This window comes from Rhamphochromis longiceps, linkage group LG16 (genome assembly GCF_057381845.1).
Source record: "Rhamphochromis longiceps isolate RC_006_pf linkage group LG16, R_longiceps_female_GT1.1, whole genome shotgun sequence".
In the NCBI taxonomy this organism is placed as follows: domain Eukaryota; kingdom Metazoa; phylum Chordata; class Actinopteri; order Cichliformes; family Cichlidae; genus Rhamphochromis; species Rhamphochromis longiceps.
The window spans coordinates 7,070,436-7,096,343 of NC_140572.1; the positions used below are offsets into that span (position 1 = coordinate 7,070,436).

At 40.3% G+C, this 25,908-nt stretch overlaps 1 protein-coding gene across 2 annotated transcripts in view; it reads right to left on the reverse strand.

Annotated features, from left to right (window-relative positions):
• The window catches only part of adcy5 (adenylate cyclase 5), a 98,008-nt gene that overhangs the window by 33,152 nt on the left and 38,948 nt on the right, over positions 1–25,908 (reverse strand). For both annotated transcript variants that reach the window (XM_085383642.1, XM_085383641.1), the window contains exons 2-4: positions 16,432–16,581; positions 15,080–15,201; positions 1,717–1,828 (exon numbers count right to left, since the gene is read on the reverse strand). In XM_085383642.1, coding sequence (XP_085239768.1) covers positions 1,717–1,828; positions 15,080–15,201; positions 16,432–16,581 — 384 coding nt within the window. The remainder of the gene's footprint in view (positions 1–1,716; positions 1,829–15,079; positions 15,202–16,431; positions 16,582–25,908) is intronic.

Genomic DNA, 25,908 nt, shown 5'->3' on the forward strand with positions numbered 1-25,908 from the left:
CAGAATATCAACCAAAAATCCAGAAAAAAAGTACATTATATAAAATAAGTATTTGATCCCCAAGCAAAACTTGGTGGAGAAATCCTTGTTGACAAGCACAGCAGTCAGACATTTCTTGTAGTTGGTCGCCAAGTTTGCACAGAGGACGGTTTTTGGCTGACTCCTTTTTACAGAAATATTCTAAATCCTTTAAATTTCTTGGTTGCTGCTTGGCAACTGGAAGCTTTAGCTCCACAATTTACTTTAGTACTGAGGTCTGAAGACTCGCTCGGCCACCCTATGACCATCTTTAGCCACTCCACTGTTGCCATGGTACGCTTTGAGTCACTTTGGGTCATGCTGGAAGACTCATCCACGACCCATCTTCAGTGTTCTCATCCAAGATTTTACGGTACATGGCCCTGTCCGCTGGGCCCTCCGTGCGATGACGTCGTCCTGTATTCTTAGCAGGAAAAACAGTACAAAGCATAATGTTTCCACCTCTGTGCTTGACTGTGGGGATAGTGTTCTGTGGGTCATATTCAGCATTTCTCTTGCTGCAAACACAGTGGGTCAGGTTGATGCTGAAGAGCTCGATTTTGATTTAATCTGACAGCAGCACTTTCACCTTTTGTTGAGACTGAGGGATTTTCTGGTTGATATTCTGTCTACTCAAATATAATGGGCTGTTCCTTTCTTTGTCAGTGACCAAACTTATCCCAAAAATGATTTCCTCCTCTTTGTATATCATTCTTTTACTGCATTACTGAAATGATCCACTTTCACAAATGTAGTTTTGTACTTCAGGATAATGAAATTGGAGTCAGGTTTGTCTGACCACTAACAAATATCAGATAAAAGAATAAGGGCAAATATTTTCAGAATTAACACCCACTGGGCCTTTCGTTACACAGACATTTTTCCCCTGACCTCACATGCATCTCTTTTTCATACCTTAGCTCCTCTTTCTTACAGAGAATGCGAGCAAGAAGTGCACAGAGGAATCAAACAATGAAAAAGCCCCAGCTCCAACGGCAGCTTCAGGGGCCTCAGTTATTTTTATGTCCAAGTGTAGCATTTGTATGAGACATCCTTAGATGAAAACTACATATCCTCTCATCGCTTCTTGTCTCCTTAAAGCGAAATGAATAGAAGGTCCTGTCTGATTGCCGAGAAGAAATGAATTAGCCGTTAATTAATATCAGTGCTTTTCTAAGTTCTTTACTGTTTTCAGATTTGTAATTTGGATACATTTAAACTGTCCTCAAAATGAAAGAAACTTTTTTCTTTTATCATACCTATAGGAAGTGTGCATTGATGCATTTATCTGTCCTGCTATATTTTACATTTTTATTCTTCATATTTTGCAACAACACAGGCAGGAGCTGTTTAAGGCTATCACCCAGATTACACGGCTATCTTTCCTCTCTGTGTTGTTTACACATAAAAACCTGCAGGTCAGTGTCTGTTTAGTCAGAGGTGAGGGTGAGCTAAACACACACAAACAGACGAAGAGACATCAGATGAGACGAAGCACTTTGGCTGCATTCACCAACAATCAGGCAATGAGCCCCACTGTGGGTTCAGCTTTGTAGGACCTTACATATTATATATATATTATACTTCCATGTATGCTTGCACACGTTTCCAATGAATCACTGCAGCTATTTCTCATTTTCCTATCAAAAGACTTTTGCACAGCTCTTTACATATACATGCAAGCGATTACATCCTTACCGCTGCCAACTTGTCAAAGCGGGCGAACAGTTCATTGAGAGTCATCACCAGCTCCTGTGCTGTGCACTGCGATGCCAGACTGGTGAAACCCTCAATGTCCGCAAATAAGATGCTGCAGAAAGAAACACAAAGACAAAAGAGACAGAATTCATTCAGAAAAGCGTTTTTCTCATTCCCTGAATTCTCTATACTGAAGTGATTTCCCTGCTGACCACACTTTTACCTGAAGAGGCAGAAAAACAAGATACTGCATGCTAACAAAAATGAGCAAAGGGTATCTTTGAGTACTACTTTTCACATCCCTGTGATGAACTTCACTACAAAGTATAAATCCACAGAAATCCAGTGAAAGCTAAAATAATTCTTCTCTGGAGATATGTAGAAATGTTTTTGCAAACCACTAATGGCTTGTAAAGACTTGCAGGGTGACTGAAACAAATATCAACTATGTGTATGTCAAACATGTTGATGAGACTATGAAAGTATGCTCAATTCAGCTGTCAGGATGTAGGCTGGAAACAGGAATGAAATACAAAAGCAGGAGCGACAGGAGTACGCTTGTTCACGTAGCATTTGGAAAGCATAATTTTAGCTCTACTGCACCCTCCTCGAGGCTGCCATTGTAGCTACGACACTGTCGCTTTGCTGCTGCTCCACGTGTGATCTAAATAAGCTCTTATTGTTTGAACAAGTCAGAGGACTACCGGGAATCAAATCTCTGTGCCACCGGTGGCAAGGTCAGCATTATTCAGGACAAATCCCAAACTGATTTGGGATTGTGGGAATAATCTATTCCCACAGTGCAATCAGCACTGTGGGAATAGATTATCCTAAAAACAACTCCATGTTTGATTTCTAGCAGCTCGGGCCAGCATGACTTCAAGCCTTCTGAGCCCACATGTTCCATCCACAGTTCAATGAGTGTGACACTAAAATGCCCACAGGAGCGTGAGCGTGACCACTGGCGTCAGCCGTGTTCAGCGTATACCACACCTCTAGACAAATTGTCAGCTGTGGCGCTGAAGAGGATAAGCAAGTGTTGATGACAGACGGAAAGCAGTTTCGCAGCTTGGGTAAGAGCTTCTGTCTGTGTTTCAGTGTGACTCTAGTTCAACAGCATGAGTCTTTTATGTGTTATAAATAGTTGGTGGACAGCAACTGAGCTGTCATTGAGACAAAAGGTTCTATATATCAGTTTATGATTGGATAAGTTAGACGATAAAGTCATTTCACAACAAGTTTTCAAACTACACAGATGATGTGGCTACTAATAAAGCTCTGTAAGACTACACTCTGTTTACTTATATGCAATTCAAAATATGTGCCAATGCCGACAGCTGTTGTTTTTACTGAATTCACAAAGAAAAGTAATACAAAGCGTTCAAATGAATTGATGGAGATGGAGACGAGAGATTTCAAGATGTACCTTGGAGCCACTGATGCAGATGAAAGGTGTGAGACTGCGGCTGAGGGGGCTTTGCACCGTCATGTGTAATACAATGGCTTTAATCTGGAGTTTAAACGAGGTCTGTGCAAAGTGTGTGTGTTTGCATGTGCGTTTGTGAGAGAGAGAGAGTGTCTAATACATGTGGAGTAACTCTGAGCTTGCGAAAAGTTAGCTGGGAACAAGGTAAGATGATACAGCACAGGCCTTTCTGCGATTGAGGCATTTACTCTACTGACACTGGCACAACAGCGGGGCTGATGATTTCACCAGGCTGAACCACTGAAAGAAACAAGGACAAAGAGGCCAGGCTGGCAGATAGAGGCAGTAATAGGCTCGGCTTTAGCTCTGGGAGACAGCGAGATTGGCCTCACGTACACTCAGATAAAAGCCACGAAAAAGGCTTGTGAATGGCTGAAGTTGTTCTGTGAAACATCGTAACCCACAGAAAGTCTTGTTTCACGCTTGACATTTCTTTCTTCAATGAGTGTAGTTATTCTCTGATGTCCTCATGGGGTGAAACATGTGATGAACTTCATTACTTCATTACTAACTTCATTACTTCATTACTAAGGGGATGAGACCGTGCCTCGTGTGCTGCAAAAAACAATACTGCTTAGCAGGGTTTTTCTTACAGCAGCTGTAACAAACACTCACTTAAGCTTAAAAAATACAACACATCTATCTCCTGCTTTAATCTAGGAGGGGAGGTGGGTGAACAGGCATGAACAGATTTTAGTGGATATAAATAGTTTTTATTCAGAGATTTTTTTATTTTTTATTATGACAGTCGTTCCCAATTTAATGCAAAGATAAACCTTGAAGGACAGCCTGGAATTTGCAGAGCTCAAAAAACCAAGTCCTGCAGGGCCTCTCAAATTCATTTTTATCCTTTTTTATGCTTTCTTTATAAGTGATTTAAGAACTGTTTTCTTTGCCTTCGCCTCAACAAGAAAAATATGAAAAATAAGAAAGAATAAAAGGATGCACACTGTGTTTTTCTTACCCGCTCCGAAAAGATGATTTCTGATTGATCCAAACTGCAACGTTTGAAGCTGACCTTTGCAGCACATCACTGCACTACGCTGCTTTTATTGCAATATAAACATGCAGTGTAATGTACACTTTATGACACACATGGGCTTGAGCCAGCTAATAACGCCCTGAAAGGAAAGCTAAACTAATCTTCTGTTAAAAATATCTGACTGAAATATGAAAAATCTGGCTAAAATCTGATGTTAGAAAATATTAGAGGAAGTGTTAAATGTTAAAAAAAAAAACAGCCCCATATGGCATAACAGGTTTTTCACTCCAGAAAAAGGAGATGCTAATATTTAAAGTCGTTATAAAAACAAATTGTTACTTCAGTATGTACAGTCACTTACTACACTTGTAAACACCTGTTTAAATAATGCTCACAAAGGACTGTTTAAGAGAAGAAATCATATTTGGCATACATGTTTACATCCTGTATGTCAGAGAGTTCACTTTACTTAGTTTCCAAATCTTCATTTCACAGCAGAGGACTGGAAAACAACTTGTGCTGTAAGTCATGGTCAGGTGGGGAATAAAGACCTCAGATTAATCCTATAATTTATTAGAACATGTGTCATTACATTATGATAAAACTGTGCTGCCGTACCAAATGCACAGAGCCTAAAGGAACATCACAGTGCAGAAAAATGTGGTTAAAAAGTAAAGGCAGATTAATGCGAGATCATTCAAGGTCGTTCATTCTCGAGAAATTGTTTTTTTCATACTTATCTGTGAATATTCATGTTTTCTTCAGTCATTGATTCACAGGTAGACTCCATATTCCTGACATATTTCAATGTGTTTTATCAAATACATTCTAATGTAAACTTCAATTCACTCATTTTATATCATTTTTAACTTTTGCCTTTTTGCCTCTGATATAATCACAATCACGTACAAGTTCATACATTGTCTGCAGCGATCCGATATTCAGCTGTGCAACAACACCAGCAGGCAAGAAGCGTTGTCATTGTTTCACATTATGAGGAGCAGATTTAATCACTTCCCCGACTATGTACAATTAGCTTTTCAAATTAAGACCCTCCAGGAAGGAGAAGAGGATGCTATAAATAAAGAAATGTTTTAGACCAAACAAGCTCACATGAATCTCACAGGGTAAGTGGCTGTTACACAGGCGAAAGAACATGGTGTGTTTGTACAGTATGCCAAGACTGGCCCTGTGGTTGCTTTGAGGTGAGTGTATTTCGGGTATGTGAAATTCATTTTGTCTAAGCGTTATACCAGTTTGTTTTTGTTTTGTTTTTTGTCCAGGGTTCACATGCTACCTTTTTCTCTTGACTGCTCATATGTCAAGAGCGCTAACGTGTTCTAATGAACTCCAGCTCCAAAATTCCTAAATTTACTCAATTTGGGTCTTAGGCTGCAAAGGATTAAGAGTTCCCTCTCTGGGGTACACATTTCTGAGAATAATTGATTGCTTTCGGTGAACTGTTGCATGGGAGGTGAAGTGAAACCAGACACTTGACCGATGTGTCTGGACTCAGCACAGGTCTATCTAATTGGGCAGTGACGGTTAATGAAGGAAAGCGGGTGACTGTGGGATGGAAGAAAGAAAGACAGGAAAGTCTGACATGTGCTACAGGTTTTAAAGTTATAACCAGGGGTGCACATAAGTGGTCCGCAGGTAAATAAAAGTCGCGCACCAGATAAGAAGTTGCAACGCACGTTTGCGTACATATAAAAGGCACTGTTTTTGTCCGCTAGAGTAGGATTTTCACGGCATATTCTGCATCGCATCTCTGTGCGTTCATCATTTGTTTGAAGCCAGCTCACCTCCTGCAACCACTTTTCCGAGAATACGTGCTTCTTTTGCGGTTCGGACTCCTTCTGACATTTCTTTGGAGGTGGAGGAACACCAAAGTAATTGCTTAAAGGAGCTTCTTCGACATCTTTAAGAGTTCTAAACACATGTTTGTCCTCCTCCAGAAAATCTTATGCACGCAAACGCGCGTTGCAACTTCTTATCTGGTGCGCGACTTTTATTTTGACAGCGAATGCGCACCTGCGGACCACTTATGTGCACCCCTGGTTATAACACTGCGATCTAATTAAGAACATGTAACCACAACAGTCAGGAGAAGATGTTATTTCCATTTGCAGTAATATGAATTAGGTGGACTGGTTTGTCTGTCTTGTCTCTTGTTGGCCAGCGTTGACAACAGACTTGACATTAAGTCATGAGTGAAAAGCTGTGGTGGAGTTGGGCTGCAAAGCAGCTTGCAGGTTTGAAGTGACTGTGACCAAGCTAAAGTAGCTGAAACTGAGCACCCAATTAATGATTGGCTATTAGGATGCACAGAAGCATCACCTGAGCAATCACTTCATGTTGGCTAGCTTTTGGGTGTAAATGTTATATACTTACATTTAACAATTAGTAGAAAAGAAACCCAAATGGAATATTATCTGGAAAACCTATTGCTTCTCAGTGTAGCAGTAATGGTCTATGAAGTCATTTAACATGGCACTGGGTTCTCTCACCGTCTGCAAATAAAACTGTATACTGGGTTTCTTATGGCACTCACTTAACAGACTGACTATTGCCTGTTTCATCATGTTCGTCAAAGATAAGTAAAGGGAAGCAGAACTGCTTTACCCTCTTTAGTTATAAATAAACAAAGCTGTCCAGTGGGACACAGACCTTTACAAGTAAAAAAGAAAAGACTCACACAATCCAAAAAAGTAGCCGATGGGCCAAAAATGTAAGCCTGGATTTAAATTAGTTGTATCTAGTACATCACTAGTAATAATAGTATCACAATTTTTTTAGGACTGAGAATATTTATTATTTATTCAAAAAATATATGAACTATCCTGAAAATGTGGGGTTTTATGTGTTTCACAAGAAAGGCAGAAGAATACAGAACGTAATTGAAATGACCGATGTGATTAAAGAAAACTCCCTGATGATGTCGTGGTCCTGGGTCGGTAACCCAGCGCTTTGTGTTTACTATTATTCTTTTCTAGTTTATTCTGTTTTGTATTTGTTCTTAGGGTTTGAGTCGTGTGTTTAGTTGTTCCGATCATCCCTACCTGTGTCTTTCCTCTGTGTTCTGTCCCCGAGTTGGTGAGTGTGAGTTTCCCGTTCTAGGTTTGTCTCGTTATGCCCATTAGTTCCAGCTGCATCCCCTCCTCTGTGCCATTTCCTGATTACCTGGTGTGTGTATTTATACGGTGTGTCTGCCTGAGCTTCACCCTCAACCTGCTGTGCTTTTTGTCTCCTGCTCCGGTTTAGTATTTCTGTTCCAGTGTTTTAGTCCTTAGTTCCTCTGTCCAGAGTTTTGTTTGTCTTTTTGGTGAGGTTTCTCCCAGCAATACAGCTGCGCTTTAAGTTTTACTTCCGTGTCTGAGTCCTGCATTTTGGGTCCACCGCTCCTGCCTGCCTGCCACACTGCACATCATGACAGATGATGATTTATTTGTTTAGTAATGCAAATAGTTTTTTTTCTAAAGTACTTAATCTGTTTACAATGTACAGATCTTGTCAATCCCTCCCCACCCCAGTGACCCAGAGGCGCAGAGAGCAAGGACTCTTCCGGATATAGCATGAGATGGAACAGTGGGTGGTAACATACAAAACAACAAAGGGGAGAATAAGTATGCACAAGAGACAGTGCCCTAAGTACCACTTAATCTTTGCTGTGGGTGACGACTGGCTCCTTAAAGTTCAACGTGAACTCTTACCGATCTTTAGTTTTGTGACAATGATTAAAAAGCAGATCATGCACTAGATGCTACGGTCTCGAAGAGGACAAAGTTTTACATATTAGGAAATAGTAAACAACGCTGGATTATAAGGACTACACAGACGTGGGGAAAAAATTATGAGAGGAAGTTCTTTAGAAGAAGAATCAGAGACTTTGGTTTCAGATCAGTGAATGTTTTTACGGTTATTCCGAACACAATCGGGGATTGTTGCAGTGGTAACTGAGGACAACAGATCAGACTGATTGCACAATTTAAAAACCAAAGATAAATTTACAGTATCCTCAAAAAGCATCCAGGGCCAGGTCGTGGGGGCAGCAGCCTAAGCAAAGAATCTCTCTCTCCCTAGCCACCTCCTCCAGCTTGTCCGGGGGAACACCAAGACATTCCGAGGCCAGCCGAGAGATATTTCTCCTGCATGTCCTGGGTCTGCCTGGAACACCTCACCTAGGAGGCGCCCTGGAGGCATCCTGTCAGCTGCCTGAACCGCCTCAACTGGCTCCTTTCGATGTGGAGGAGTATCGGCTCTACTCTGAGCCCCTCTTGAATGACTGATCATCTCACCCTCTTTCTAAGGGAGGGGCCAGCAACCCTTCAGAGAAAGCTAATTTCTGCCGCTTGCATCCTCAGTCTCATGGTCACTACCCAAAGCTCAACAGTCACAAGCTCTTGATTTACTGCTTGATTTGCATCCCTCGCCTAAAACAAACATTTAACTAATTATGTGCATAGCTTACCTGGTCATAAATAAGAAATAAGCTGTGCAGGCTTCATAGAAACAATATGTTCTGCATGTGCCACATGCCCAGAGTGGTAAAAATCACTCAGTCATAACTGCACACTGTAAAGAGAATATTTTCCCCTTGTTTATTATTGGGGAAACTAAAACAGTACTTATAAAGTGTTTGGTGCAAGCGCAGACATTAATGCTGAAATGTCTGCAGTAACTATTTAAAGACAGGATTTGAATGCATGATGTGATTTCATGGTGGAAATTTATAAGATTTGGGATAGAACAAACAGCTCCTCCAGTCTCTGCCATCATTGCTTCTCTGCTTTTGTCTCTTCCTTTTTTTTCCAATTTCTCCACCACAGTTTTCTTAATTTCCTGTTTTTCCTTTTATTCCTTTTTTCTGCAAACCATACACGTTTTCATTATTGAACATTATTAAAGTCTTTTTGTATAAAGACTGTGAACATCAAATGTGTTTCCTGTTGTTTGCTGCATACATGTATGTTGCTGCCTATTCACTAAAGACGTATTATCCGGTCAGGCATGGACCCAGCAGCATAACCAAAACCTCTGTTCAGTTGTAATTCTTCTGTTTAAGTCAATTAGAATACGTAAAACAAACATAAGGTCAGTTCCTCTAATTATTCCATATTCTTTCCATGTTTTTATCCTCAGACTGACACATAAGTGTCCCATCAGAGTAGATCCAGTTACACTATTCTGTCTGGGGATATCTTAGCAGGCTGGAAACATTGAGACTTGTACTTGTACATTTGTATTGTATTATGTGTATTAAGTGCTGGCGTAACACACATTGTAATGCTGGTTTTCCTTGTTTTACTGCCGTGCAATTAACATTATTGTTGTTATTATTGTAAGATTTACCCCAGAGCCCTCTTACATAATCCCTCAGTCAGTGCATATTTTGGCCTGGTTGCTAAAAGCCGGAGGATATTACTTTACTTCAGTGGCAGCAACACGACACCTGTACTCTCCCATCAAGAACACAGTGGAAAAAAGAAAAAGTTTCAGGTAACATAATGGCCACCATGACTGAAGTTCCTCCAGCCAGTGAGGGTGAGGCAATTGCTCCTAAGCTGTTCTACCTCCAGCAGTGAATGTACTATTTGTTGAAAGTCGGTACAATCAACCATACTAAATATTATTTTAAATGTGAAAGGGGAAACAGAGACAGCAAAGAACAGCTGCGGACCCAAAACAATAAAAGACTTGCATTGGAAAACAACTAATAAAGGCCTGCTGAAATCAGCCGAGCTGCTTAGTCCTGTGGCAGCATACACACATGCACACACTGATATTTCTAGATGGTTGCAAAAAGATAATGATTTATTTTCTTATATGTTAGTAAATCTTAGGTTTTGTAGATATTGCAGATATGCAGATTGTTTTACAGACTTGTTTTTGAATCAAACTTTCAGAGTTTGCTGCGGAAATCTTGGAAAATTTCCTTTCAACATCTGCACAACTTGTAGATAACTTTCCATAGAGCATAATAAATGTCTTCAAATCCTTTGTCAGATTCATAAGCATCTGTTTTTTTCCCCTCTGGGGCTGAGAGAGCACTATAGGTTCATACATGATGACAATCTGCAATTTAATAGCAAATCGTTGATGTCATAGAGTCGGAAAGGTTCCTCCCTAAATATGTTCTAATCATTGACACCTAATCTGGAAAACCTGAGACTAACTGAAAGATAAATGTAGGAGTGTACTTACTTGCTCAGTTTGACTGTTTTTGTCCCTATTAGAATTGTGAATGTAAAAATAATAAACCAATAAATTTGGTTTATTATTTTTAGTGGTTTATTCTTCACTATTTTGTGACAATAAATAAAAAATTAACTTGCCTGTTCTTGCTTCTGGACTTTGGACATTACAATTTGCTGATGAAGACCGCCTGACTTTAGCCTCACAGTCCTGAAATCGTTTTATCAGCTTCCCTATAAAGCTTACGAGCAGCCCTGCAGTGTAGCGCAGCAGCCAGCGGCACCGCCACAAGGCCCGACTCTGCACGTCTTCCATCTGCTAATTGTGTTTAGTGAGGCCGAGCTGGAGGCGCCGCTGCTTGAAATTAGTCGAACCTGTAGGCATGTTTTCCCCACACGCTACCTTTAGTTAGGTAGCTGCGGTTCAGGCTGAAATGGTAGAAATGTGTCGGATCTACGGATGTAATTATATGTCTTTCACAGTCCATTAACTGAACCGCTACCCTTTGCGTCTGAATTCTCACGACGGAGGGATGGGTAGAAATACTGCAGACCCTAATGCTATTCTACAGCAGCAATAAGCTCCAAACCCAAAGTGACTTCCTCTCCACCTCACTGCCTCCAACTGTTTCCCCCCTTGCTCTTTAGTGGTAGCAGTGGGAGCTGTCACTTCTCTTCCTGTTGTTACTCGGCCGCTCAGCAGAGCCCCAATTACCAGCAAACCACTGCCCGCTCCCCGAACAGGCCAGGTCACACTCGGTTAGCTCGACAGTAAATTTACACCGCGGAGAGAAGTTAGCCAAGCTTAGCGGTTGCTAATGTGCAGCATACTCCCCAGTGAGTCGCATGAAAACAGGACATCAAAGCTCTGTCTTCATTCTTCTCCTGCTTTTGGAATCCAGTGTTGTAGATTTATAATTACATAAACGCTAACTTCTTCACAGGTAAGCATGAGTCTAAGGATTAGTGATGGGTCGTTCGCGAACGAAATGGCTCTTAGAGCCGGCTCTTTGACGTGAACGACGCGAGCCGGCTCCTTATCGCGAGCCGTCACGTGGTTTGTTGTTTTTTTTTCTTTCTCTCAGCCTCTCTCTCGCACTTTTTTTCCGCTTCACTCTGCACGCGAGCCTTGTGCTTTACGCTGGGCAGAGGGGGGAGGGGCGGTAGTTACACTCAGTAGCACAGGAACAGAGCCAGAGAGAGAGAAAGAGAGGCATGGACAACAACATTAGAAAGGTATAGTAATCATCCACAACTATTTTCGGTTGCAGATGATAAAGGATTGAGAAAGTTTATTCATGCAGGTCCATATGACAGAGAATATGCATGTTCTTTTAGTTTTCATATTATAATTTATATTTAATTGTGTTGTGGTTTGCAGTGTTTTGTGTTCTTTTCACTTTAAATTTGTGAAAGGAAAAAGCTGAAAATGTAAATAGTTAAAACTTGAAATGTGAATAGTTGATTTTTGTATTAGATGATTTATTTATTACATTTTATGTGGAGTGAATAAATAAAAGTATATTTACGGTGGCCCCTAGAGACAAAGCACATACAAACTTCAAATCACGTACGAACTCTGAAGCATGTACAAACTCCAAAACACGTAAAAACACGTACAAACTCCAAAACACGTAAAAACTCCAAAACACGTAAAAACACGTACAAACTCCGAAGCACGTAAAAACTCAGAAGCATATAAAAACTCAGAAGCACATAAAAACTCAAAACACGTACAGAAGAACAACAGAAGTGCTCCAGGATGCTGGGCGCAGTGTTGAGCCTTTGTTATCTTGTGGCTACACAAGCCAGCAAGTACCAATGACCGGATTTGGTGTGTGGTAATAACAGGTAAATGAACTTTTTTTTAAATTATTTGAATATATATATGAGTGCCTGTGTATAAATACACAAACAATACACACATGCTTTCAATTGTGTCATTTAAGTGATCTAGTAGCTCTGCTTTGGAAGTTCAGTTCATGCTAGAAATGTGTTTTGGAGTTTGTACGTGTTTTGTCTCTAGGGGCCACCGCATATATTTATATATAAACATATATAAATAAAACCACTTGTTTTTACGTTAGTAATTCCTTTTGTGCATAATTTTATATTATTGTTAATAATAAATTAATTAAAGCAACAAAACAACCTGAAGAGCCGGTTCGGAGCCGAAAGAGCCGGCTCTTTTTAGTGAGCCGAACCGAAAGAGCCGGTTCTCTAAAAAGAGCCGGAAATCCCATCACTACTAAGGATGCAGCATTAGCTTAACCTCCTAGGACCTGGCGTCCACATATGTGGACTTCACTTTTTGGGTTATTTAGACCAAAATACTCAATTTTGCTCTACAAGGGCCTGATATCCACTTACAAGAGCATTATACTGCCTCTGTTCTATCAAAATTTTAAACGAATATCCTCATATGTGGCTCTTATATAAGGTAAAAAAAAATCTGGTAATTCTTTGTTTTTACATTCATCGGGCCCCAATATGCCCAAATATCAAAGAGAAATTAAAAATGCATGCTCTGGAAGAGTTCGGGTCTTAGGAGGTTAAAGCATTAGCTGTTTCTACTGTATCTACGGTAAATGATCGTGACTATCCTGATGTTTAATTAGCAATTAGACAATACGCTCATTCAAATGCAGACTAGCCTAAGTAACTTCTGTCACATGCACATCTTCTTCTTTCTTTCTTTCTTTCTTTCTTTCTTTAATCTTTGCCCTTGCTCCAAAAACAATCCGCACCATAAAAAAGATGATTCTCAATGACGATCGCATTAGCAGCGATGAAAAGAACTTTTGTGTACAAGAACACAAGTACGTGACCTGATGCTCCAACCCATGAAGTCTCACGGGGACACATCAACGTGATAAAGCACTTCAATAACACCTATTATTTATGGAGGTTTGGGCTGCCACCTGACTGCAACAGCTACAGGGAACAAAACTCGGGCTGCTGTTACCACACCAGCAGACACACACACATGCACACAGAAGAAGAAAGAGTCTTGTTTCCGTCATCTCAGATGGCATTGTACAGATGTGCATTTATTTCTTTACCCTCACCATAAGCACAGCTTATCTAACTGCAACCGTGACCATCAGACCGGATTTGGAACTGATGCTTTGTGATAAATTATGGATACCTGATTTTTGTCCCCAAAATGAGTGCAGAGCTCTGAAGTTTAACTGATGACACATGCAGGCTCCATCCCTGCAATGTGGGTACACTGACACAAATGGATGTAGTCTTTTCTTACTCCACGAGGTGGTGCCAAACCTAACATCAGTTTCCATTGTCCTACACAGTTTACACAGTGTTCACAGCTAATAGAGCAAAGCCACATAAAAAATAAGTCAAACAAACTGTGTGTTAAGAACAGGCTAGAACTGTTACAAAGTGGGACTGAAAAAGACATAAAGAGAAAGATTTGGGATCTGACAAACACGATCAGAGTTCCAGATATTAAATCCACATCAAGTGCATCATTTCTGTGTAACAAAAATGATGCAGACATCCATCTGGTTAGTAAAGCTCTGTGGTTTAAGGCTGAGACGGCCAAACCCTTCACTCCAACTCCAGTTCAGCCACCAGTCTAAAAGACAGAGGGCGTTAAATGCTGTAAAATTTCTAAGAGAAGCAGGTAAGCTTAATCAGTATCGGTATAAAAATGGTCACAGTAGTAACTGTTGGTCTCACAGCTGTTTTGGTCTTATGGTGCTACATGAAACAATACTAACATGTTGAATATTCTTCACAATAACAGACAAAAAAAACAACAACACACGAGTACGTGTGTGTCTTCCTGGGTCTTGTGAATCAATTAATGCCTCGCTGACTGCATCAGTCATCAAACTGGGCTGTGTGTGATCTGTGAAGTAAAATGAGTTTGATGGCCCTGGATCACGGATGGATGCATGGATCTCGTACGTAGAAGCAGGTGAAAAATATTCTGTCAAAACAGCATACAGCTCGTTGCCATGGCAGCGTCTGCACTTCCCCCTACCTCTTCTGCCATCGTCTGTGAGTAGGCAGCACCGTTCAGGATTAACTTGGATTAAACGTCATTTATTCAGCACTTCTGCTGCAACTTCCTTACGTGTGTTTAACAGTGTGTAGATTATATGTTAATTGTACATATTAGCTGCTCCCAGCACCTCTACCTCCCCCACATAAAAGGTGTGAGGGTGTAAAAACGTCCCGAGCTATTGAGCATGGACAGCAGATGTTGTAGGTTCACTCACAGGCTGCGAAACTACAATAATAAGCTCAGATCTGGCAAGTCTGTGTTCTCAGTTGTGTTGAGATACTTTAGTTCAGTCAGTTCATCAAAGAAATGTGTTGTGATTTCACAGTAATCAATAATCGACAGCAGAAAGTCTACATGTTGCTAATTTTGTAAGTTCAGATTGTTTACTAATAATCAGTAGGTTAATAGCAGCATTTGAAGGCTTTCAAAGTCCAGTTTCAATCACCAAAATACTGTCTGAAACAAAACATAAATACATTAAACACTAATGAAATATGAATTGGGCCTCACGGGGCAAACATGCATTGTTTTTGTGGAGACTGTTGAGAAAATGCATTGTTTGTAACAGTGTATTCTGAAGCTCTCTGAGTGCTCAGTCAGACTGGGAGAAGTGCTCTAAAAATGCCAGACCAGCTCCTCCCCGTGACTGATCAGCCCCTGATCGTTACCTGACGTTGTCGTGCTTTTGGATGTAGATCTTGTGAAACATCATGTCTTCCTGCTTGGCGTTTATGTCAGCTTTCATCTCCATGGCAACATGGCGAGGAAGCACTGAGAGCAGCAGACGTTCCTGCAGGAAAGAGAAGGAGCCGTAAGTTCAAAGGTCAAGTGAGCGTGTTAATAGATGAGGATTGTAGCCACATTACGGGAGACTCAATCTGAATAAGTAAAGAAGGAAACGCCGATAATTTAACGTTGATTCCAATTTGCCAGTGCGAGCTCAAAGTCATTTAGAGAGGGCCGTGAGAAGCTTCAAAACTTGTCACTTCCTTAGTGCGAACTGAGAATATTTGTCCCAAGGTCATTTGTGGTTGTGCTGATTAACTTGCAATATAAAATCTGGACATTTTGTTCCCATTGTTCAAAAATAATAATAATAATAATAATACAGTATAACCTTCAAAATGCCAAAGACAGCATGACCTCTTTCTTTGCTGCTATGGCGAAAAAATACGGGCCATACTCTCAACAGCTGAATTACAGACGTTATCAGGTCATGACATTTTGAAATGCATGAAAAGATGAGCTGCATATTTTTACTTGAATGTCAGGTAAAAAATAATAAAAACCTATACCAAAACAAAACAATAAGCAGTTTTAATTCCTTCATTGTTGGATTGCAGGTGAATGACGTGAGAAAATGAGCTGCAAGACGAGTTTCAACCTGAACAAATTTAATTTAAAATTATAAATGAATAGTCTGTACTGTATAAAAATGTCATGCTAAATTATTAAGGTGACAATAATACTTCTTCACTAAAGATTCTCTCTCACCCTGGAGCTCATTTCCTTTTCTTTCTTCTTTTTTCCAATAACCATCAGTTCTATATCAGTCTTTGGCTACGCATGTGTCTCATGTTTGCACAGTATCGCCTAATCTCTTTGCACCACACGCTTCTTGTTTAATTGTTTGCATTGTTGTTTAATGGCGGCTGGCAAAAAGCTTCTAAGTGCATTAACGTAATCTTCTAGTGGGCATAGGACACCACTACAGGGAGAAGGTAAACAAGGGCAAAAGCGATATTTTAAGACAAGAAATAATCACAGTATCATAACTTGACTTTGAACCTGTTAATATTACGACCATCCCTGTGAACACAGTTCCTGTCTACTGTTGATTGTTCGATATAGCGATATAAATGTGTACTCACTATAAAACTTTGTGGTGTTTGACATAATTTTGAAGCACATCATGGGTGGGATGACATTATTATATGTGAAGCATTTCTTTAATAAAAAGTTTGCTTGATTTAATCAAACAAACTTTTCTTTTGTCACCAGAGCTTTCTCTCTCTCTCACCTGCTGCTGATTTTCCCTCTGGGAGTGGAGGCGAGCCTGGATGCATTCCCTGGTCTCCTGAAAGGCTTGCCTCTGGGAACCCTCAGCAGGGTAATGGGTGCACACGCCCACGATGTTGGTGCAGGAAAAGATCAGCACGTTGGACACTATCTGTGGAAGAAGGTGGGAGTGAGAACAGGGTTTCCATGTGAGCCAGGGATGAAACGCTCCTACTGTTGCTTGTCATTTCCCTTTCTCCCTACAACGTTACTGAAAACTGACTCTTGGCCAATCAATCAAGAACATAAGTAGATATTTTTTCTTACACTATAATATAATGATTCATTTGAGTCCCAGTAGGTGCAGCTCACTTAGAGTGAGCTATACAATACAGACAAGTGAGGTCAAAAGTAACCTCCCAGTATAGAGGAAATGTCTTTTGGAGGAGCGAAACACAAAATGACTCAAACAAAATACAGAGAATACACGTGCGTGCTACTTCATCTCCTCAGGTCTGGGTGAAACTTTGGTGCCGCGATATGAAAGCAGTGTTTCTTCATTGCACCTTTGTGTCACTCGTGAGTCGCGCGTCTGAAACTGCTTGTTCTACTCGCTGTACAAGACTTGCTAACATATGACGGCCAAAAACAGAAGGAGGCACAGTGCTAAACTCGGCGGGATTCCTAACTCAGTGTGCATGCAGGTGTTATTAATATTATGCAAAACTGCACCTGGCACAGAGTTCTTAAAAAAGCAACGGAAACAGCACTAGCAGATGGAGAGGTGTGATCCACACAAGCTAAAAAGAAAAATGAAGGGAAAATATGTTACAGTACTTAAGAGTATTAATTCTGCAAGTAATGTCTGGAAAAGGACTTTTACACTCATACAATCATTCACCCTACAGATTAATTTGCTATTGCTATATTTCTTATGTTTGCTTTCATGGAAGAAAATTGTTAGTATTTAAGTGGAATCTTTTCTTTTTAAATCACATTAAGAAACTGTATTTGGTGTGCAAATGATTGCACAGTCGTCAGAATATTAGTTTGGGCTATTTTCAGAGTGGGGTGGTGATTAGTAAGACGTCACAGCGAGAAGGTCCGGGGTTTGAGTCCACCATCTTTCTGTGTGGAGTTTACATATTCTCCCCGTGACTTCCTCCCCCCACAGTCCAAAGACATGCAACTAGTGGGGTTGAGTCAACTGGTGATTCTAAATTGGCCGAATTGTGTGAATGAGAGTCCCGCTGTCTCTCTGTGTTAGCCCTGTGACTGAAGACCTGTCCAGGGTGTAGGTGTACCCTGCCGCTCGCCCTGTGCCAGCTGGGATATGATTCTGAGAATCCAATAAATCCAATAAACTATAAACTTCTTAGTAAAAATTCTTAACTTATGACCAAAAATGGCCTCACGAGGTTATAGTGACCTTGGCCTTGGAATATCACAATTTTTTTATCAGTTCTTTGAATCCAAGTGAATGCTGTATCAGCTCCAGAAGAAATTCCCTCAAGGCAGGAGCGACAGATGGACAAACAAAGAAGACATTTAAAGAAGTCAGTGGATAAGCTGTCGACTATTTTCTGACTTTTTATTGACCAAATATAGTCAAATATAGTTATAGTGCTAATAAAAAGCTGCAGAGGGGTAGAATGGTGAGTTGCGATAATGAGAAAGTGAACTATGGAAATACATAGCTGATCAAAACTTTTAGTAAGTATGATCTCAAATATGTAGTTAAAGGCAAACATTTTACACGAATATTAAGTGTTTCTTTTTTAGAGGCTAAATGAAAATGCAAAGTAAGGATATTTACACTTTACATATGCAAAAGTGACATAAACGACTTGAAAAAGGTAGAAAGCGGTGTATATTTTCCACATGTGCCTTTGTTTTCCCTCTAAGAGCAAAGGCACTCTTTGTTTCCACGAGCTCCACTGATGCACTTCCTTCTCCTTAGGCAGGACTGAGGTGTCACAACCTGCTTTTTTGACTTTGACACAGCTTCCATCAGATTATCCACCTAAAACCCCGACAAGGCGCTGTCTTGTTTCTGATTAGAAGATTCAACAGAGGCCAACTCACATGATCCCAGTGTGAATGTTTGCATGTGATGAGGCAGAGATAATCAATGTGTTTATCAGTGGCACTGCACTAACACAGGGACAAAAACAACACTTTCCAAAGCTGCCATCATAAACGGCAAAAACGTACAAAAACTAATTGGTGGTTTTAAACCCAGATCTGCGCTCAGTGTCGAAGACCACGAGAAAGAGTTAACACGGTTAACGCTTGTTAACCGTGTTAACTGTTGTTAACCGTGTTAACTGCCTCTGTTCAGATAAAATTTGCATAAGCCGAGTCTATAAAAGTTTATCTAACGTTTAACATGTAACATCGTCCTGAGAATACCCAGACATTTTTAAGGCACCTGGTTTACTGATAGCTTTCTGTACCCTGACTTAAAAACAAAACACAAAAAGTATTAATTGTTAGTCATGGAAATGACTAACTGGGCTTTTGATCATGCAGGATAAAGACTTCAGATCGTTTGCCATTGCTGCTAAGTCACAAGATGAAAGGAAATTTGACATTAGATGAAAGTAAAACCGAACCTCTTCAATATGGCTATTTGCATTATTAAGATACAACATCCATCCTCTAACCAGGCTTTCAGCTTACGCTTACACAAACACTGACACATGTGTTTTATGATCCCTTTGTGAACGGGATCATAAAGCAGTATATTAAATCTCTACTAAAGCTAAAACAAGTAATGAGTAATGACTCAGAAATAAAGTAAGGTTTACAGAGAAAACTGATTACTGAGCCGCTGCATTTAATGCAGGCTTACTGTAGTGACACACTGTCCAGTTATGTTCCTAGCATCCAACAGTTAGTAGAACAGGAGAGAGAGCTGTTCATCTGTGGGAAACCCCGTTCTGAGGCACGTTTCCACATCTAGGCCTTAAGAAAACTCGATTTATTTTATTTTATTTTTTTTAATTTACAGGAAAAAAGGCGTCTCCGGGTTTCATTGACTCTGTCCAAGTTTCCACCTATCAAACAGCTTCGCAAGTTGCCGTGTGCCCAAAGCACCAGTGCTAAAAGACATTGTTTCCATTCAGTTGCAGGCATACAGTGAGTCCTGGGACTGGCAGCCAGCAGCAAGCCACAGCCAGTGGGCCATTCTTTTCTCAGAGTTATTTAATGGGTTGAATCAGCCAGCTGAATCACATTAACACCACAGGCCTCAGTGTTGCCGGAACAAACACAGCACGTCTTTATCAAGTCAAAAACCCCTCAGCAGGTCTCCATGCAAAAGAAAAAAAAAGGGAAAAACAACCAGACTCATAAGGAGGAGTGGCTGGCGGAAGGCAAACCTGGAAGTGACCCACAGCCAACAACAAAAAAAAGAAAATGAGGCATGAGACATGAAAGGTGCTGAATTTAGAAAAGGTTGCTCTTTGCCATTTCTGCTTCTTGTCTAACTGAAACACTGTTTAGATGAACTGGACCAAACCAAAGAAGACTAATGACTTTTTAGATAAAGTCAAGAGTTGAGAAGTCCTCCTGCCCACAAAGGTTTGTTTCCCATCATGTTCCAGCTACTGGTCTTTCAGCTTTTTCTGCTGATCCTTTATCATAAATACTCAAACTGTTACAGTGAATTACATCGATAAACTTTACTCAGTGCATGCATATGAACATGTTTAGATGTTCCTAAAACCTTTACAGAAAAGCTGAATGAAAAAAAATGAACGAAGAACTGAACGGATTTTATGATCCAGTTGAAAAAGTCTTTTTTTTTTTTTATCCAAACCTTTCTTGGAAACAGGTTGTACAAGACTAAAGTATCAAATTTTGCATTCAAATTATTATCCTTCTTCAACTAATATTACTGCATGCAAAAATAATAATAATACAAATTTTGTGCTACAAAACCTTAAACCTGAAAGTTTTTCAAAGACCCTGACATCACACAAGTGAATACGGGTGTATTTGACAGCTGGATCGAAAGCATTTCATAGCAACCATTATGTTTGTGAGCCTGAGAGGGTCTCGTTTGCATAACAAATGTGTCTGAATTTACAGTGGAGTGAGTACTTATTAGCTGTACGAACAATTGCCGTGTAGCATGAAACCCTTGATAGCTGAAGCCTCACTGCTACAGTAGGGTGTCGAGATCTGTATGTTTCCCAACACTCTTGCTAGGAAACGCGTGTTGCTGTTTGAAATTTGACATTTAAAAGGTGGGCTCTTGCTACCTGTGGCGTAGCTGGTTAACGTCACTCTAATTATGATTTACTTGAAGCTAACCAGCCAGCTAAAGCTGCTCATGGATCTCCACGGAGCCCTTGTAGCATCCCGCCCCCCACACTGCCATAGAAACAGCACGGATCACATAAAGTCTTTCAACAGGTCAATAGAAATTTTCCCCAGCGGCAGTCTTATTCTATTAATACTGCCAGCACTCACCCAGACCTTATTTGGAAACCTATGGGCTTTTCCTCACCACAGAGGGAAAGTGAGAGTGCAAAAAAAAGGAAAAAGAAAGAAAAAAAAGGGATCCCATGTTTAAAGCGGAGCTCATCCCCAGGGAAGAACACAGACATCTATCATCTAATAACTACAGAGGAAAACATAGCCAGCCTAAACTCAGCTCAAAGCCCCCACATGATCAAGGACCTGTGATGCTGCCGCAAGCAAGACGCTAAGCATCATCACACAACAGGCAGATTTCAAGCTAGGTAAGAAAAAACAGATAAGACACTCCTGTTATATCCTCGTTCGAGGGATCAGCTGATTGATGGAGGCCACTGCAGCAATCAGGACCAGTCAATATACATGTTGCATGTAGACAACACTCAATACACTCAGTGTGTCTCTGTGAGGTCTCATTTGTAAACAGGGCCAAGCGGCTCACGAACACATTATCACAAGAGGTCTATAAAACAAAAGGAGAGATTTATGGGAAATCAGATGCACAGCATGTGATTTACTGCATGCATAAATGAACATTTTACAGTTTTACAACTATTGCTAACTTTTCCCAGAAAGCTGCATTATTTTTGAACTGATTTCATTCTGCGAGAACAGTTTCCTAATTTAAAGATGATTGAAATTATAAGAATCTTTTCAAAATTTCTAGGAATCAAACTGGAATCAAAAGACTTTTTTCCCCTCCAGAAATCAAGTTCAGATGGATTTTCTTCACGTGACAGAATGAGCATCACAAGATACAGATGACACACAACGCAATGTGAGCAGCGAGCATCTCTGAAAACCAGCGACAGAAGCGAACAAAGACCTGAAGATGAGCCCTTTAGTTTAAAGTCCTGATACAGCATCAACAGATTTACTTAATTACTTAAATGTGCTTAAACTACAAGGTGTTTTTAATACTTTGTCTACTGTCTAATGGGCTGTATTTGGGTACAGTTGTTTCAATATGTGCACTAAAAACTATTCGTTTTAAACACTGGTTTATTATGATTGTAGTGAATTTTGTTGTCCATGTCATTAATTTTTAGTCACTAGCAAACTGAGACTTTGAGCTGTTTTTCTTGAATGCAATACATCAAATTGAGCATGAGCACATTTACAAATATATACTAAATATATAGTTATTAATAACTGCAAAATCATTACTGGAAAACTATATTATCAAACTGCAGTCTTACTCTTATCTTCCTCTTGTTCCAAAGCATCACATGTTCATCACATGAATATGTTTCCTGTATCTTTTGCAGTCATAAAGCAGAAACATCATTCATTTCATTAGGTTGACAGTGAGGTAAACCAGCAGGAACAAACCATACAAAAACGTTATATTTTCTCTAACTTGGGTAAAAGCGGTGCAACGATATCACCAAGAAAAAAGCCAACCTTAGACATTAGTGACTGCACATGCGATGCATGCATAACTTTTACTTTTTTTAAGTAGGTGATTAATAATTGCCAGCAGAGGCCATAAAAACTGAGTAAGATCTCGTAGGCGTCAATATTTACCCACTAGTCTCCCACACCTATCTTTTTTATTGCTTCAGAGGTGTCAGATTTCCTCTCTACTCGTGAGTTTTAGCTATGCTTCTAGTAGACTTTCCATATATGTTCATGTATTTCAAAGATACCTGATATAGTGTTTGTAGCAACAGCTAACATCCAGCCTTGACCAAAATGATGTTTTTCATGCGCTGTTTCAGATCCATTTGACTTTCTCTGCAACTAGCGCTGGTGTAAGGCAATATTTTGGAGTAATGCAAAGATTTGACATAACATAAGCACAACTTCACAGAATTTGGCAAAGAGTACTATAACAAGTTTGGTTTCGATGGCAGATACTTTCAGTTCATCTCATAGATGTGATGCCTTTGTAAATAATGTGATGGGATAAAAAGCAAATTGATTAAAGCTGAAGAAAGGTCCCGAGTGCGTCAGCAAATGGAACAGTGGCAAAATCGAAAACCACTAGTTTAATTCCATCTCATCCAAGAATGCTTACTGTACCACTTTGCAATGCAACAGCAAATAAGCAACTGCAGCTTCTGAAGGGAAAGTAAGCTGCCAAGGAATTAGGCAAACTCAAATGTGCTATAAGGAGCAACAGAGCTTACTCAAGCATTCTGGACACCAAATAAATCAATAAATAAACTAGTGATTTACTCATATTTATGATCACTGAGCACAGATTCATTTTAAAATTCTAATTATTTTGAGGGAAAAGTCAGCGAAAGGAATAAACAGTCTCACTGCCGTGAAACACTGTAGGTCTAATTATACCTTTAATTATGATTAAAATATCATATTACCAGTTTACACCCCCTTTGGTTAGAACACTGAAGTACATTGTGTGCTGTAAGGATAAATGCAGGTCATGTGCTGCATGCTGATTACTGTGAGCAGCCCGCTGCCAGCCTCATTCTGCAGGGCAGTGTACAAGAGGGTCTCTCACGTGATAGCCTGCAGTTGTTTGTTGCTGGATTTCCCCTCAAAAGCTGTCAGCTGGTACATTAATGCCTTGGTAACCAGGAACAGACCTAAGAACCAAACTGCATGGACCAAAGACAGACTTTGTCACACCAGATGCAAACAAATGCAGACAAGTAAACGCAATTCGTGGTGCACAACAGTTTTTCTTTCATATGAGCTGCCGTTCATACGCATGTTTACAAAACTAAATTTCGATTTAAAATTAAAAGCAACTATCAAAAAGAAGTTCTTCAAATTCATAATCATGAAGGCTACAGCTGTGAATTGATCAACTTTCAAAGTTGTGACAAATAACGACTTTAGCAGCGTTTCTGGAGAACACATTTTTGCCCTCACAAGACAGCAAGCAGCCGGAGAATAATAGGAAATATGTGAAAAGAGAAACCTGCAGTGACAGACAGACGATTAGTCTGGAGCTTCTTCAAAAAAGTGAAGCTGCTAAGAGAAACAGAAAGAGTACAAAAAAACAATATTACACAAACTTCATGAGCACAATGTGGACTATTATTTGAAGCCTTAACCCTGGCATCTTTGGAGTTCTTGTCTCGTTTGGGGGGGGATGAGAAGCGCAGGAGTCCTAAGTTATCAGCTATATCAGTGTTAGCTATATTTGTTACCAAAGTGCATCCATTATCTGCTACACTTTTTCAAATCCTTGTTTAGTTATGTACAGGCGACGCACGTTGCTGCCAGTGCCCACATGATCTAATTACCAGTTATACATTAAAATGCAAATTCTGTGCCTCAGCTTTAAACAGGTGAGGTATTTAAAAAAAAACATCCTCTGTACAGCTGTCAAAAAAAGAGAAAACAGAAGCTTTTTAAATTGAGCATTATAACGCACCACTCTGTGGGGGCTGGCTTGTATTTGGAGCCAGTCTCAAGTGTTTCACAAGATGGTGAAATCATCACGTGGGCCACAGAGGTGGATATAAGGTTAACGCTCTCAACAGAGTGGAGCCTTTGGGCATAACGAATGACAATTGCACACCTAGGCTGGGGTGACAATAACTGCTTGTCTCTTTGGTCAGCTGGACTCTGATGAAGATATGGCACAGCTGAAATGTTAGCCTGTTTGTACAATTACAGGCTGAATTAATCACTGCGCTGGAGTCTCGCTCTCTGAGAACAAGAACAGCACTTCATTTGGAGGCGCTGATGGAGCATCACAAGCCACACACTCAGACATGAAAGCTTTTCATTGTTTTAATCCCCTTCCCGACAACTCGACTTAAGTCTTGATAGAGACTCGAGAATCTGATTCTGAACTCGTGTGTGAAAACACCCTTCATCATGCCTCTTGCCTGTCCTTGGACTTCCAGGGTCCCGGCGTGAGAACATCTCTAGAACCTAAAGACAAATTCCAATATAAACAGAATGTGAAGTGTAAGCCATTTAAACTGAGTTAGTCTCCAACTGCAAACAGTTCTGGAGTTTTTCTTTAACACACTGCAGCAAAATTGCTTTCAAGCAGCCCTGATGCTTCACAGGAGACGCTGAACTCCTGGTTACTGAAAGGTCATCATGTGAGTCATGCCTTTGAAGAAGAAAGACAAGCCCACCGATGAACAGAAGAAAAAGCATGTTTAATTTTTCATCTCACGCTTCAAAAGAGAAATGACAGTGAGGGGACACTGACTAACTGTAGATTCTTCCAAATATAGCGTCTGGATTTTAACGCAGGTCATATGGGAGACAAAGCTGTATGGCAGTCTTTGATGTCAACGCCTTGCACTCAAATCTATTCCCCTGCAATGCTTTGAAAACTCTTGCAGGAAACAAATCCATTTTTAATAGCAAGGTATGTCAGCTTTGATGAAAGGAAGAAATGACAACGCGGTTTTCTTTGGCTGTACAGGTTTATTGAGAGCCGTGCAGTCAAGGATTCAGACCCCATCTTACCTTAAATGCTTCCTTATGAAATAGTCTACAACAATAGCGCAAATATCCGGTAACATCCCCATCACCTTATTACTGGAGAAGCCATGAGCTTACATAGAAAAAAGAGAAATGGCCTGAGAAGGCGTCCCCTTGTCTGCCTCAATGATAAAACACAATGAGAAAGCCTAATGTGTGTCCTAGGACAGCTGGTGCTGTAATAATACTTGTCATGCATTCTCTGGGCTATTGCCACAGAAACTGTTTTTCAGACAGATACATGGCAAACCCTTTCAGTTTGAAAACGGAGAGTGATGTGTGATCTGCACAAATGCACAAAATTTAGAAAGTACAAGATTACAACATAGAGCGTGCACCACATTAGCAGAGAAGTCTCTGGTACTCTGTGTCAACAAAGAAGGAGTTTAGGAACAGTACTGAGCTGAGTCACCTGTGTTTTTGATGAGCTCAGAGCCCGATGTGCAATCGCTCGAGTTACATCGGTACAATAGAGGAAAACAGGAGTTGATTGAAGCTGAGGAAAACGAATAAAGCATGAGGCGCTGCACCACCAGTGTAGACGGATGGATTGAATCAAACGGGAGCACAACTGCTCAATCACATGACA